Source organism: Abramis brama (assembly GCF_963993115.1).
Source record: "Abramis brama genome assembly, chromosome: 10".
NCBI lineage: Eukaryota > Metazoa > Chordata > Actinopteri > Cypriniformes > Leuciscidae > Abramis > Abramis brama.
Window position 1 is genome coordinate 40,473,761 of NC_139972.1, and position 17,848 is coordinate 40,491,608.

General features: G+C 37.6%; 1 protein-coding gene across 1 annotated transcript in view; it reads right to left on the minus strand.

Annotated features, from left to right (window-relative positions):
* Positions 1–16,506: 16,506 nt before the first annotated feature.
* Positions 16,507–17,848, minus strand: part of mfrp (membrane frizzled-related protein) — a 92,828-nt gene continuing 91,486 nt past the window's right edge. Inside the window, exons 12-13 of the mRNA XM_084125902.1 lie at positions 17,490–17,617; positions 16,507–17,393 (exon numbers count right to left, since the gene is read on the minus strand). Coding sequence (XP_083982028.1) covers positions 17,169–17,393; positions 17,490–17,617 — 353 coding nt within the window. The 3' untranslated portion in view covers positions 16,507–17,168. The remainder of the gene's footprint in view (positions 17,394–17,489; positions 17,618–17,848) is intronic.

Consider the following 17,848-nt stretch of genomic DNA (forward strand, 5'->3'; position numbering starts at 1 on the left):
ATAAACAAATAGCGTTCGTGCGACAGTAGGCTGCGGTAGGCTAAATTATTTACGACAGCGGTAATGGACAATTCTGCTTCCAACCTGTAGGGGGGCCGAAGAGGAAAAGGTGTTGCTTTAAATAACTGCACATTGAAGTTATATTGTTATACTCAGCTTCTGTGTCTTTTAGGTTAAAGGGGTCATGACATGGTTTTTGATTTTGTTTTAATGTTCCCTTAGGTGCAGTTATAGTATTACTATAGTTTTTTTGGACAAAGAACGGATTCCGACAGCTGTTTTTTTTTGCCGTCGGATTCTGTTCCCCCCATATTTCTGACACACTGAGATCCTAATATTTATCAAATTGATGCTGTTTAAGCTCCATCCACACACAGAATAGAATAAGCATATTTTAAGCCGATACATCAACACCTCTCATCATTGGGGTGGGGGAACGCATTTCGACAGCTGAACTATTTGCCGTCGGATTCTGTTCCCCCTATGTTTATTACAGAATAAGGTTCTAAGATTTATCAACTTGCAGAACATTACTAGCCTCAATAGCCTAGTGGTCAGTGTCCTGACAATTTTTTTTTTAGCTTTTTTAGCTTATCATAATAAAAGCCAAAAAATATATTATTTAAACTGATGCAAGTTAAGCTCCATCCACACACAAAAATAAAAGCAGCATTTTTGAAGCCATTACATCAACACCTCTCATAATGGGAGTGGGGGAACGGATTCCGACCTGTAGGGGGGCCGAAGAGGAAAAGGTGTTGCTTTAAATAACTGCACATTGAAGTTATATTGTTATACTCAGCTTCTGTGTCTTTTAGGTTAAAGGGGTCATGACATGGTTTTTGTTTTTGTTTTAATGCTCCCTTAGGTGCAGTTATAGTATTACTATAGTTTTTTTGGACAAAGAACGGATTCCGACAGCTGTTTTTTTTTGCCGTCGGATTACCGGTTCGTCAAACTTTCTTGATACTATACTGTCTTATCATAATAAAAGGCAAAAAAATATATTCTCTAAACTGATGCAAGTTAAGCTCCATCCACACACAAAAATAAAATCAGCATTTTTTAAGCCATTACATCAACACCTCTCATAATGGGAGTGGGGGAACGGATTCCGACAGCTGTTTTTTTTTGCCGTCGGATTCTGTTCCCCCCATATTTCTGACACACTGAGGCTCTAATATTTATCAAATTGATGCTATTTAAGCTCTATCCACACACAGAATAGAATAAGCATATTTTAAGCCGATACATCAACACCTCTCATCATTGGGGTGGGGGAACGGATTTCGACAGCTGAACTATTTGCCGTCGGATTCTGTTCCCCCTATGTTTCTTACACAATGAGGTTCTAATATTTATCACATTGCTAATAATGACTAACCCCAATAGCCTAGTGGTCAGTACCTTCAGCATTGTTATGCATTGTTTTTCAGCTTATTACGACCCAAGTTCAAGTCCCGGTTCGTCAAACTTTCTTGATACTATACTGTCTTATCATAATAAAAGGCAAAAAAATATATTCTCTAAACTGATGCAAGTTAAGCTCCATCCACACACAAAAATAAAATCAGCAGTTTTTAAGCCATTACATCAACACCTCTCATAAGGGGAGTGGGGGAACGGATTCCGACAGCTGTTTTTTTTTGCCGTCGGATTCTGTTCCCCCCATATTTCTGACACACTGAGGTTCTAATATTTATCAAATTGATGCTATTTAAGCTCTACCCACACACAGAATAGAATAAGCATATTTATTTTTATTTGGGGTGGGGGAACGGATTTCGACAGCTGAACTATTTGCCGTCGGATTCTGTTCCCCCTATGTTTCTTACACAATGAGGTTCTAATATTTATCACATTGCGCCTACTTACTAATCCCAATGGCCTAGTGGTCTGTACACTCTGCACTGATATTCATTGGTTTTCAGCTTATTGCGACCCAAGTTCAATTCCCGGTTCGTCAAACTTTCTTGATACTATACTGTCCTATCATAATAAAAGGCAAAAAAAAATATTCTCTAAACTGGTGCAAGTTAAGCTCATTACATCAACACCTCTCATAATGGGAGTGGGGGAACGGATTCCGACAGCTGTTTTTTTTGCCGTCGGATTCTGTTCCCCCCATATTTCTGACACACTGAGGTTCTGATATTTATCAAACTGATGCTGTTTAAGCTCCATCCACACACAGAATAGAATAAGCATATTTTAAGCCGATACATCAACACCTCTCATCATTGGGGTGGGGGAACGGATTTCGACAGCTGAACTATTTGCCGTCGGATTCTGTTCCCCCTATGTTTCTTACACAATGAGGTTCTAATATTTATCACATTGCATCTTCCTATGAATCCCAATGGCCTAGTGGTCAGTACACTCTGCACTGACATTCATTGGTTTTCAGCTTATTGCGACCCAAGTTCAATTCCCGGTTCGTCAAACTTTCTTGATACTATACTGTCCTATCATAATAAAAGGCAAAAAAAAAAATTCTCTAAACTGATGCAAGTTAAGCTGATTACATCAACACCTCTCATAATAGGAGTGGGGGAACGGATTCCGACAGCTGTTTTTTTTGCCGTCGGATTCTGTTCCCCCCATATTTCTGACACACTGAGGTTCTGATATTTATCAAACTGATGCTGTTTAAGCTCCATCCACACGGAGAATAGAATAAGCATATTTTAAGCCGATACATCAACACCTCTCATCATTGGGGTGGGGGAACGGATTTCGACAGCTGAACTATTTGCCGTCGGATTCTGTTCCCCCTATGTTTCTTACACAATGAGGTTCTAATATTTATCACATTGCAGCTATTTGCTAAACCCAATAGCCTAGTAGTCAGTACACTCTGCACTGACATTTGTTGCTTTTCAGCTTATTACGACCCGAGTTCAAGTCCCGGTTCGTCAAACTTTCTTGATACTATACTGTCTTATCATAATAAAAGGCAAAAAAATATATTCTCTAAACTGATGCAAGTTAAGCTCCATCCACACACAAAAATAAAATCAGCATTTTTTAAGCCATTACATCAACACCTCTCATAAGGCGAGTGGGGGAACGGATTCCGACAGCTGTTTTTTTTTGCCGTCGGATTCTGTTCCCCCCATATTTCTGACACACTGAGGTTCTAATATTTATCAAATTGATGCTATTTAAGCTCTATCCACACACAGAATAGAATAAGCATATTTATTTTTTATTTGGGGTGGGGGAACGGATTTCGACAGCTGAACTATTTGCCGTCGGATTCTGTTCCCCCTATGTTTCTTACACAATGAGGTTCTAATATTTATCACATTGCACCTACCTACTAATCCCAATGGCCTAGTGGTCAGTACACTCTGCACTGACATTCATTGGTTTTCAGCTTATTGCGACCCAAGTTCAATTCCCGGTTCGTCAAACTTTCTTGATACTATACTGTCCTATCATAATAAAAGGCAAAAAAAAAAATTCTCTAAACTGATGCAAGTTAAGCTCATTACATCAACACCTCTCATAATGGGAGTGGGGGAACGGATTCCGACAGCTGTGTTTTTTTTGCCGTCAGATTCTGTTCCCCCCATATTTCTGACACACTGAGGCTCTAATATTTATCAAATTGATGCTATTTAAGCTCTATCCACACACAGAATAGAATAAGCATATTTTAAGCCGATACATCAACACCTCTCATCATTGGGGTGGGGGAACAGATTTCGACAGCTGAACTATTTGCCGTCGGATTCTGTTCCCCCTATGTTTCTTACACAATGAGGTTCTAATATTTATCACATTGCGACTATTTGCTAAACCCAATAGCCTAGTGGTCTGTACACTCTGCACTGACATTTGTTGCTTTTCAGCTTATTACGACCCGAGTTCAAGTCCTGGTTCGTCAAACTTTCTTGATACTATACTGTCTTATCATAATAAAAGGCAAAAAAATATATTCTCTAAACTGATGCAAGTTAAGCTCCATCCACACACAAAAATAAAATCAGCATTTTTTAAGCCATTACATCAACACCTCTCATAATGGGAGTGGGGGAACGGATTCCGACAGCTGTTTTTTTTTGCCGTCGGATTCTGTTCCCCCCATATTTCTGACACACTGAGGTTCTAATATTTATCAAATTGATGCTATTTAAGCTCTATCCACACACAGAATAGAATAAGCATATTTATTTTTATTTGGGGTGGGGGAACGGATTTCGACAGCTGAACTATTTGCCGTCGGATTCTGTTCCCCCTATGTTTCTTACACAATGAGGTTCTAATATTTATCACATTGCTACTACTGACTAAACCCAATAGCCTAGTGGTCAGTACACTCTGCATTGTTATGTATTGTTTTTCAGCTTATTACGACCCAAGTTCAAGTACCGGTTCGTCAAACTTTCTTGACACTATACTGTCTTATCATAATAAAAGGCAAAAAAATATATTCTCTAAACTGATGCAAGTTAAGCTCCATCCACACACAAAAATAAAATCAGCATTTTTTAAGCCATTACATCAACACCTCTCATAATGGGAGTGGGGGAACGGATTCCGACAGCTGTTTTTTTTTGCCGTCGGATTCTGTTCCCCCCATATTTCTGACACACTGAGGTTCTAATATTTATCAAATTGATGCTATTTAAGCTCTATCCACACACAGAATAGAATAAGCATATTTATTTTTATTTGGGGTGGGGGAACGGATTTCGACAGCTGAACTATTTGCCGTCGGATTCTGTTCCCCCTATGTTTCTTACACAATGAGGTTCTAATATTTATCACATTGCACATACCTACTAATCCCAATAGCCTAGTGGTCAGTACACTATGCATTGTTTTTCAGCTTATTACGACCCAAGTTCATGTACCGGTTCGTCAAACTTTCTTGATACTATACTGTCTTATCATAATAAAAGGCAAAAAAATATATTCTCTAAACTGATGCAAGTTAAGCTCCATCCACACACAAAAATAAAATCAGCATTTTTTAAGCCATTACATCAACACCTCTCATAAGGCGAGTGGGGGAACGGATTCCGACAGCTGAACTATTTGCCGTCGGATTCTGTTCCCCCTATGTTTCTTACACAATGAGGTTCTAATATTTATCACATTGCAGCTATTTGCTAAACCCAATAGCCTAGTAGTCAGTACACTCTGCACTGACATTTGTTGCTTTTCAGCTTATTACGACCCGAGTTCAAGTCCCGGTTCGTCAAACTTTCTTGATACTATACTGTCTTATCATAATAAAAGGCAAAAAAATATATTCTCTAAACTGATGCAAGTTAAGCTCCATCCACACACAAAAATAAAATCAGCATTTTTTAAGCCATTACATCAACACCTCTCATAAGGCGAGTGGGGGAACGGATTCCGACAGCTGTTTTTTTTTGCCGTCGGATTCTGTTCCCCCCATATTTCTGACACACTGAGGTTCTAATATTTATCAAATTGATGCTATTTAAGCTCTATCCACACACAGAATAGAATAAGCATATTTATTTTTTATTTGGGGTGGGGGAACGGATTTCGACAGCTGAACTATTTGCCGTCGGATTCTGTTCCCCCTATGTTTCTTACACAATGAGGTTCTAATATTTATCACATTGCACCTACCTACTAATCCCAATGGCCTAGTGGTCAGTACACTCTGCACTGACATTCATTGGTTTTCAGCTTATTGCGACCCAAGTTCAATTCCCGGTTCGTCAAACTTTCTTGATACTATACTGTCCTATCATAATAAAAGGCAAAAAAAAAAATTCTCTAAACTGATGCAAGTTAAGCTCATTACATCAACACCTCTCATAATGGGAGTGGGGGAACGGATTCCGACAGCTGTGTTTTTTTTGCCGTCAGATTCTGTTCCCCCCATATTTCTGACACACTGAGGCTCTAATATTTATCAAATTGATGCTATTTAAGCTCTATCCACACACAGAATAGAATAAGCATATTTTAAGCCGATACATCAACACCTCTCATCATTGGGGTGGGGGAACAGATTTCGACAGCTGAACTATTTGCCGTCGGATTCTGTTCCCCCTATGTTTCTTACACAATGAGGTTCTAATATTTATCACATTGCGACTATTTGCTAAACCCAATAGCCTAGTGGTCTGTACACTCTGCACTGACATTTGTTGCTTTTCAGCTTATTACGACCCGAGTTCAAGTCCTGGTTCGTCAAACTTTCTTGATACTATACTGTCTTATCATAATAAAAGGCAAAAAAATATATTCTCTAAACTGATGCAAGTTAAGCTCCATCCACACACAAAAATAAAATCAGCATTTTTTAAGCCATTACATCAACACCTCTCATAATGGGAGTGGGGGAACGGATTCCGACAGCTGTTTTTTTTTGCCGTCGGATTCTGTTCCCCCCATATTTCTGACACACTGAGGTTCTAATATTTATCAAATTGATGCTATTTAAGCTCTATCCACACACAGAATAGAATAAGCATATTTATTTTTATTTGGGGTGGGGGAACGGATTTCGACAGCTGAACTATTTGCCGTCGGATTCTGTTCCCCCTATGTTTCTTACACAATGAGGTTCTAATATTTATCACATTGCTACTACTGACTAAACCCAATAGCCTAGTGGTCAGTACACTCTGCATTGTTATGTATTGTTTTTCAGCTTATTACGACCCAAGTTCAAGTACCGGTTCGTCAAACTTTCTTGACACTATACTGTCTTATCATAATAAAAGGCAAAAAAATATATTCTCTAAACTGATGCAAGTTAAGCTCCATCCACACACAAAAATAAAATCAGCATTTTTTAAGCCATTACATCAACACCTCTCATAATGGGAGTGGGGGAACGGATTCCGACAGCTGTTTTTTTTTGCCGTCGGATTCTGTTCCCCCCATATTTCTGACACACTGAGGTTCTAATATTTATCAAATTGATGCTATTTAAGCTCTATCCACACACAGAATAGAATAAGCATATTTATTTTTATTTGGGGTGGGGGAACGGATTTCGACAGCTGAACTATTTGCCGTCGGATTCTGTTCCCCCTATGTTTCTTACACAATGAGGTTCTAATATTTATCACATTGCACATACCTACTAATCCCAATAGCCTAGTGGTCAGTACACTATGCATTGTTTTTCAGCTTATTACGACCCAAGTTCATGTACCGGTTCGTCAAACTTTCTTGATACTATACTGTCTTATCATAATAAAAGGCAAAAAAATATATTCTCTAAACTGATGCAAGTTAAGCTCCATCCACACACAAAAATAAAATCAGCATTTTTTAAGCCATTACATCAACAACTCTCATAAGGCGAGTGGGGAAACGGATTCCGACAGCTGTTTTTTTTTGCCGTCGGATTCTGTTCCCCCCATATTTCTGACACACTGAGGTTCTAATATTTATCAAATTGATGCTATTTAAGCTCTATCCACACACAGAATAGAATAAGCATATTTATTTTTATTTGGGGTGGGGGAACGGATTTCGACAGCTGAACTATTTGCCGTCGGATTCTGTTCCCCCTATGTTTCTTACACAATGAGGTTCTAATATTTATCACATTGCACCTACCTACTAATCCCAATGGCCTAGTGGTCAGTACACTCTGCACTGACATTCATTGGTTTTCAGCTTATTGCGACCCAAGTTCAATTCCCGGTTCGTCAAACTTTCTTGATACTATACTGTCCTATCATAATAAAAGGCAAAAAAAAAATTCTCTAAACTGATGCAAGTTAAGCTCATTACATCAACACCTCTCATAATGGGAGTGGGGGAACGGATTCCGACAGCTGTTTTTTTTTTGGCGTCGGATTCTGTTCCCCCCATATTTCTGACACACTGAGGCTCTAATATTTATCAAATTGATGCTATTTAAGCTCTATCCACACACAGAATAGAATAAGCATATTTTAAGCCGATACATCAACACCTCTCATCATTGGGGTGGGGGAACGGATTTCGACAGCTGAACTATTTGCCGTCGGATTCTGTTCCCCCTATGTTTCTTACACAATGAGGTTCTAATATTTATCACATTGCTACTAATGACTAAACCCAATAGCCTAGTGGTCAGTACACTCTGCACTGACATTTGTTGCTTTTCAGCTTATTACGACCCGAGTTCAAGTCCCGGTTCGTCAAACTTTCTTGATACTATACTGTCCTACCATAATAAAAGGCAAAAAGATATATTCTCTAAACTGATGCAAGTTAAGCTCCATCCACACACAAAAATAAAATCAGCATATTTTAAGCCGATACATCAACACCTCTCATCATTGGGGTGGGGGAACGGATTTTGACAGCTGAACTATTTGCCGTCGGATTCTGTTCCCCCTATGTTTCTTACACAATGAGGTTCTAATATTTATCACATTGCAGCTATTTGTTAAACCCAATAGCCTAGTGGTCAGTACACTCTGCACTGACGTTTGTTGCTTTTCAGCTTATTACGACCCGAGTTCAAGTCCTGGTTCGTCAAACTTTCTTGATACTATACTGTCTTATCATAATAAAAGGCAAAAAAATATATTCTCTAAACTCATGCAAGTTAAGCTCCATCCACACACAAAAATAAAATCAGCATATTTTAAGCCAATACATCAACACCTCTCATCATTGGGGTGGGGGAACGGATTTCGACAGCTGAACTATTTGCCGTCGGATTCTGTTCCCCCTATGTTTCTTACACAATGAGGTTCTAATATTTATCAAATTGATGCTATTTAAGCTCTATCCACACACAGAATAGAATAAGCATATTTTAAGCCGATACATCAACACCTCTCATCATTGGGGTGGGGGAACGGATTTCGACAGCTGAACTATTTGCCGTCGGATTCTGTTCCCCCTATGTTTCTTACACAATGAGGTTCTAATATTTATCACATTGCTACTAATGACTAAACCCAATAGCCTAGTGGTCAGTACACTCTGCACTGACATTTGTTGCTTTTCAGCTTATTACGACCCGAGTTCAAGTCCCGGTTCGTCAAACTTTCTTGATACTATACTGTCCTACCATAATAAAAGGCAAAAAGATATATTCTCTAAACTGATGCAAGTTAAGCTCCATCCACACACAAAAATAAAATCAGCATATTTTAAGCCGATACATCAACACCTCTCATCATTGGGGTGGGGGAACGGATTTCGACAGCTGAACTATTTGCCGTCGGATTCTGTTCCCCCTATGTTTCTTACACAATGAGGTTCTAATATTTATCACATTGCAACTATTTGCTAAACCCAATAGCCTAGTGGTCAGTACACTCTGCACTGACATTTGTTGCTTTTCAGCTTATTACGACCCGAGTTCAAGTCCCGGTTCGTCAAACTTTCTTGATACTATACTGTCTTATCATAATAAAAGGCAAAAAAATATATTCTCTAAACTGATGCAAGTTAAGCTCCATCCACACACAAAAATAAAATCAGCATTTTTTAAGCCATTACATCAACACCTCTCATAATGGGAGTGGGGGAACGGATTCCGACAGCTGTTTTTTTTTGCCGTCGGATTCTGTTCCCCCCATATTTCTGACACACTGAGGTTCTAATATTTATCAAATTGATGCTATTTAAGCTCTATCCACACACAGAATAGAATAAGCATATTTATTTTTATTTGGGGTGGGGGAACGGATTTCGACAGCTGAACTATTTGCCGTCGGATTCTGTTCCCCCTATGTTTCTTACACAATGAGGTTCTAATATTTATCACATTGCTACTAATGACTAAACCCAATAGCCTAGTGGTCAGTACACTCTGCATTGTTATGCCTTGTTTTTCAGCTTATTACGACCCAAGTTCAAGTACCGGTTCGTCAAACTTTCTTGATACTATACTGTCTTATCATAATAAAAGGCAAAAAAATATATTCTCTAAACTGATGCAAGTTAAGCTCCATCCACACACAAAAATAAAATCAGCATTTTTTAAGCCATTACATCAACACCTCTCATAATGGGAGTGGGGGAACGGATTCTGACAGCTGTTTTTTTTTGCCGTCGGATTCTGTTCCCCCCATATTTCTGACACACTGAGGTTCTAATATTTATCAAATTGATGCTATTTAAGCTCTATCCACACACAGAATAGAATAAGCATATTTATTTTTATTTGGGGTGGGGGAACGGATTTCGACAGCTGAACTATTTGCCGTCGGATTCTGTTCCCCCTATGTTTCTTACACAATGAGGTTCTAATATTTATCACATTGCTACTAATGACTAAACCCAATAGCCTAGTGGTCAGTACACTCTGCATTGTTATGCATTGTTTTTCAGCTTATTACGACCCAAGTTCAAGTACCGGTTCGTCAAACTTTCTTGATACTATACTGTCTTATCATAATAAAAGGCAAAAAAATATATTCTCTAAACTGATGCAAGTTAAGCTCCATCCACACACAAAAATAAAATCAGCATTTTTTAAGCCATTACATCAACACCTCTCATAATGGGAGTGGGGGAACGGATTCCGACAGCTGTTTTTTTTTGCCGTCGGATTCTGTTCCCCCCATATTTCTGACACACTGAGGTTCTAATATTTATCAAATTGATGCTATTTAAGCTCTATCCACACACAGAATAGAATAAGCATATTTATTTTTATTTGGGGTGGTGGAACGGATTTCGACAGCTGAACTATTTGCCGTCGGATTCTGTTCCCCCTATGTTTCTTACACAATGAGGTTCTAATATTTATCACATTGCACATACCTACTAATCCCAATAGCCTAGTGGTCAGTACACTATGCATTGTTTTTCAGCTTATTACGACCCAAGTTCATGTACCGGTTCGTCAAACTTTCTTGATACTATACTGTCTTATCATAATAAAAGGCAAAAAAATATAGTCTCTAAACTGATGCAAGTTAAGCTCCATCCACACACAAAAATAAAATCAGCATTTTTTAAGCCATTACATCAACACCTCTCATAATGGGAGTGGGGGAACGGATTCCGACAGCTGTTTTTTTTGCCGTCGGATTCTGTTCCCCCCATATTTCTGACACACTGAGGTTCTAATATTTATCAAATTGATGCTATTTAAGCTCTATCCACACACAGAATAGAATAAGCATATTTATTTTTATTTGGGGTGGGGGAACGGATTTCGACAGCTGAACTATTTGCCGTCGGATTCTGTTCCCCCTATGTTTCTTACACAATGAGGTTCTAATATTTATCACATTGCACCTACCTACTAATCCCAATGGCCTAGTGGTCAGTACACTCTGCACTGATACTCATTGGTTTTCAGCTTATTGCGACCCAAGTTCAATTCCCGGTTCGTCAAACTTTCTTGATACTATACTGTCCTATCATAATAAAAGGCAAAAAAAAAAATTCTCTAAACTGATGCAAGTTAAGCTCATTACATCAACACCTCTCATAATGGGAGTGGGGGAACGGATTCCGACAGCTGTTTTTTTTTTGCCGTCGGATTCTGTTCCCCCCATATTTCTGACACACTGAGGCTCTAATATTTATCAAATTGATGCTATTTAAGCTCTATCCACACACAGAATAGAATAAGCATATTTTAAGCCGATACATCAACACCTCTCATCATTGGGGTGGGGGAACGGATTTCGACAGCTGAACTATTTGCCGTCGGATTCTGTTCCCCCTATGTTTCTTACACAATGAGGTTCTAATATTTATCACATTGCTACTAATGACTAAACCCAATAGCCTAGTGGTCAGTACACTCTGCACTGCCATTTGTTGCTTTTCAGCTTATTACGACCCGAGTTCAAGTCCCGGTTCGTCAAACTTTCTTGATACTATACTGTCCTACCATAATAAAAGGCAAAAAGATATATTCTCTAAACTGATGCAAGTTAAGCTCCATCCACACACAAAAATAAAATCAGCATATTTTAAGCCGATACATCAACACCTCTCATCATTGGGGTGGGGGAACGGATTTCGACAGCTGAACTATTTGCCGTCGGATTCTGTTCCCCCTATGTTTCTTACACAATGAGGTTCTAATATTTATCACATTGCTACTAATGAATAAACCCAATAGCCTAGTGGTCAGTACACTCTGCACTGACATTTGTTGCTTTTCAGCTTATTACGACCCGAGTTCAAGTCCCGGTTCGTCAAACTTTCTTGATACTATACTGTCCTACCATAATAAAAGGCAAAAAGATATATTCTCTAAACTGATGCAAGTTAAGCTCCATCCACACACAAAAATAAAATCAGCATATTTTAAGCCGATACATCAACACCTCTCATCATTGGGGTGGGGGAACGGATTTTGACAGCTGAACTATTTGCCGTCGGATTCTGTTCCCCCTATGTTTCTTACACAATGAGGTTCTAATATTTATCACATTGCTACTAATGACTAAACCCAATAGCCTAGTGGTCAGTACACTCTGCATTGTTATGCATTGTTTTTCAGCTTATTACGACCCAAGTTCAAGTACCGGTTCGTCAAACTTTCTTGATACTATACTGTCTTATCATAATAAAAGGCAAAAAAATATATTCTCTAAACTGATGCAAGTTAAGCTCCATCCACACACAAAAATAAAATCAGCATTTTTTAAGCCATTACATCAACACCTCTCATAATGGGAGTGGGGGAACGGATTCCGACAGCTGTTTTTTTTTGCCGTCGGATTCTGTTCCCCCCATATTTCTGACACACTGAGGTTCTAATATTTATCAAATTGATGCTATTTAAGCTCTATCCACACACAGAATAGAATAAGCATATTTATTTTTATTTGGGGTGGTGGAACGGATTTCGACAGCTGAACTATTTGCCGTCGGATTCTGTTCCCCCTATGTTTCTTACACAATGAGGTTCTAATATTTATCACATTGCACATACCTACTAATCCCAATAGCCTAGTGGTCAGTACACTATGCATTGTTTTTCAGCTTATTACGACCCAAGTTCATGTACCGGTTCGTCAAACTTTCTTGATACTATACTGTCTTATCATAATAAAAGGCAAAAAAATATAGTCTCTAAACTGATGCAAGTTAAGCTCCATCCACACACAAAAATAAAATCAGCATTTTTTAAGCCATTACATCAACACCTCTCATAATGGGAGTGGGGGAACGGATTCTGACAGCTGTTTTTTTTTGCCGTCGGATTCTGTTCCCCCCATATTTCTGACACACTGAGGTTCTAATATTTATCAAATTGATGCTATTTAAGCTCTATCCACACACAGAATAGAATAAGCATATTTATTTTTATTTGGGGTGGGGGAACGGATTTCGACAGCTGAACTATTTGCCGTCGGATTCTGTTCCCCCTATGTTTCTTACACAATGAGGTTCTAATATTTATCACATTGCACCTACCTACTAATCCCAATGGCCTAGTGGTCAGTACACTCTGCACTGATACTCATTGGTTTTCAGCTTATTGCGACCCAAGTTCAATTCCCGGTTCATCAAACTTTCTTGATACTATACTGTCCTATCATAATAAAAGGCAAAAAAAAAAATTCTCTAAACTGATGCAAGTTAAGCTCATTACATCAACACCTCTCATAATGGGAGTGGGGGAACGGATTCCGACAGCTGTTTTTTTTTTGCCGTCGGATTCTGTTCCCCCCATATTTCTGACACACTGAGGCTCTAATATTTATCAAATTGATGCTATTTAAGCTCTATCCACACACAGAATAGAATAAGCATATTTTAAGCCGATACATCAACACCTCTCATCATTGGGGTGGGGGAACGGATTTCGACAGCTGAACTATTTGCCGTCGGATTCTGTTCCCCCTATGTTTCTTACACATTGAGGTTCTAATATTTATCACATTGCTACTAATGACTAAACCCAATAGCCTAGTGGTCAGTACACTCTGCACTTCCATTTGTTGCTTTTCAGCTTATTACGACCCGAGTTCAAGTCCCGGTTCGTCAAACTTTCTTGATACTATACTGTCCTACCATAATAAAAGGCAAAAAGATATATTCTCTAAACTGATGCAAGTTAAGCTCCATCCACACACAAAAATAAAATCAGCATATTTTAAGCCGATACATCAACACCTCTCATCATTGGGGTGGGGGAACGGATTTCGACAGCTGAACTATTTGCCGTCGGATTCTGTTCCCCCTATGTTTCTTACACAATGAGGTTCTAATATTTATCACATTGCTACTAATGAATAAACCCAATAGCCTAGTGGTCAGTACACTCTGCACTGACATTTGTTGCTTTTCAGCTTATTACGACCCGAGTTCAAGTCCCGGTTCGTCAAACTTTCTTGATACTATACTGTCCTACCATAATAAAAGGCAAAAAGATATATTCTCTAAACTGATGCAAGTTAAGCTCCATCCACACACAAAAATAAAATCAGCATATTTTAAGCCGATACATCAACACCTCTCATCATTGGGGTGGGGGAACGGATTTTGACAGCTGAACTATTTGCCGTCGGATTCTGTTCCCCCTATGTTTCTTACACAATGAGGTTCTAATATTTATCACATTGCAGCTATTTGCTAAACCCAATAGCCTAGTGGTCAGTACACTCTGCACTGACGTTTGTTGCTTTTCAGCTTATTACGACCCGAGTTCAAGTCCTGGTTCATCAAACTTTCTTGATACTATACTGTCTTATCATAATAAAAGGCAAAAAAATATATTCTCTAAACTCATGCAAGTTAAGCTCCATCCACACACAAAAATAAAATCAGCATATTTTAAGCCAATACATCAACACCTCTCATCATTGGGGTGGGGGAACGGATTTCGACAGCTGAACTATTTGCCGTCGGATTCTGTTCCCCCTATGTTTCTTACACAATGAGGTTCTAATATTTATCACATTGCTACTAATGACTAAACCCAATAGCCTAGTGGTCAGTACACTCTGCATTGTTATGCATTGTTTTTCAGCTTATTACGTAGAATAAAATCTACTTAGTAGAAATAAATAAATAAATGCAGAAATAATAGTGAAAATAAATACATTTTGGTAATATAAATGGCTATTTCTGTATTTTTACATGTATTTATTTATTTATTTATGCATTTCTATATGTATTTATTTATGTATTTATACATTTATTTATATATTTATGTATTTATATATTTATTTATTTATATATGTATTTATTTATACATTTATTTATTCCTACATTTATTTATTTCTGTATTTCCACATTTCTACATTTATTTATTTCTGTATTTCCACATTTCTACATTTATTTTTCCCTGCGCATGTATGCTAATTGACCTATGGCTAAGCCACGCCCCCTCCACTCACTCGGACAAACAGTCAACATTCGGTAACAGGCGCTTTGGCAGCTGTCACAGTAGGAGACATTTCACAGGAGGCAATTGATGATTTTTTGGAGACAGAAAGATTATATATCATCTCGATGTCACCAAAAGGGCCTTAAATATGCATTGGAGGGTTATATTAATAATTTTATTGATGAGAAGGTCGATAAGCTTCAGCTCCAGAACAAAGATTTACAGTTCACAGTGTAAACGTTATAGTTTGGTGCTATTTCGCTTCAAACGCTCGCTTTATACGCGCGTCCTATTCGCTTTGGATTCAAAATGTTCAAGGGTCGAACTAGACGCGGATACGCGCGAATTTGACGCTCTATTCGCGTTTGGTGTGAGCGCAGAATAATGATCAGGCTGTGATGTCAAGATTGCATTGCTGGAATGTGTGTGTGTGTGTGTGTGTGTGTGTCAGAGAGCGGGCGTGATCGAACAGTGGAAACATAAAAACATACTCCATTTTGTTCATACAGGACATAATTAAAACAACATTGTGCTTTTGTCAAACTGTAAACTCTTGTCAAACTGTAACCTACAACTGTCACCCAACCAAAATCACACACACACGCTGTTTAAAAGCCAAAATGACAAGAAAAAACATAAAAACGAATGAAAACTGATAACCGCAATGCATTTCAATGGACGAGGAAGCAGAGAATGTCCGAGTGTGTTGGGTTAGCTATGCGTACTGTGATTGGCTCATCGCGTTTGGGGGCGTGGCTTAGCCATAGGTCAATTAGCCTACATGCACAAGGAAAAATAAATGTAGAAATGTGGAAATACAGAAATAAATAAATGTATAAATGTGGAAATACAGAAATAAATAAATGTATAAATGTGGAAATACAGAAATAAATAAATGTAGGAATATATAAATGTATAAATAAATACATATATAAATATATAAATAAATAAATATATAAATACATAAATATATAAATAAATGTATAAATACATAAATAAATACATATAGAAATGCATAAATAAATAAATAAATACATGTAAAAATACAGAAATAGCCATTTATATTACCAAAATGTATTTATTTTCACTATTATTTCTGCATTTATTTATTTATTTCTACTTTTATTTATTTATTTATTTATTTTTCGTTCTGTCATTTTTAGTCCTTCATAGTAGCGATCCATTTGCTTCTCTTTTCTGTAGCTTCTGCAGTCTGTAAAAATATAGGCTACCTCAGATTTCTTGTCATATCTATTTATTATAGGATGTGCCTGACTATTTTTCTCAGATATTGCATGTAGATTTGACAAATGATTAAAAAACAAACAAACAAACAAACAAACAAAAAAACAACAACATTGAATTAAATGTGATGTTTTAAAGTTTAAGACTGAAATAGTATTTTCTTGCAAAAAAATATTTGGTAACACTTTACAATAATGTCTAATTTCTTAACTTTAGTTAATGCAGTAACTATAAATTAACAACAAGCAAAATATCTTTACAGCATTTATTAACCTTTGATAATGTTAGTTAATAAAAAAAAAAATCATTTTAGTTCACGGTGCATTTACTAATGTTTACAAATACAACTTTTGATATTAAAAATGTAGTAAATGTTGAGATTAACATTAACTATGATTAACAAACAGCATATAGTTATTGTTCATTGTTAATGTAGGTGTTAACAAATGAAACCTTGTTAATAAGTGTTACAAAGTTTTCTAATCAATTTAGCTTTATTTACAACTTCAAAGCATATTTTTTTTACAGTGTAGTTGAGCCCTCTTTCACTTTATGCCCAGAAGGGACAATCCTTGCTCCTGGATTTTCAGTATCACTGAGTGTACTCATTTTCCAGTTTGATTTTGAGGTTGTGGTGTATGTACCAACTCAGTTATTTGTCCTATGGAAGACAACACTCCATGGGATCCTGTGAATCAGGCAAGAGGTGGCAATTGAAGGGCCAGTTCAAGTTGATCAGGGTAAGAGCGTGACTGCATTGCTGCTCAGCCGTGGAGCAGATGGACTGGCACGGCTGCAGAACTCCACTCTGAGGGCTACAATGGGGCAAAAACATACCGCATACTAGCCGCCGAAAAGATTCAAAACAGGCAAGCTCCATCAGCACCTGCAATAATATCAGAACAAATTTCCCAAATAAAAATGTGGAATGTATTGTTGATCAAGACAACTCTCTTGACTCGTTGAGAACTTGCTTTCTCACCCTGTACTTGTGCAGAATAGAAGCAGCCTCTCTCTGATCAGAAACAGTCAGCCAGATGTTTGGAAAGGATGTAAGATTGTAGCTTAGACCTCTGCACATTTCAACCCGGATGGGCTCACAAGGTGAAGCTGAGAAGAAAAAGAAAAGAAAAATAAGAATGTGATTCTTCAATGAGAGTGACTTTTGACTACTAAAAAAGTAACTTTTTAAGCATGATATTTCAGGTCAAGGCTTTGCATTATATGGTCAAGCACATTATGTAAACTATACCTTTAACTGGGTTTTTAATTAAAATGGAATAAGAAATTATTATTTTAATAAAATAATACTCTAAACAAGGAACTAAAACTGCCAGTAGG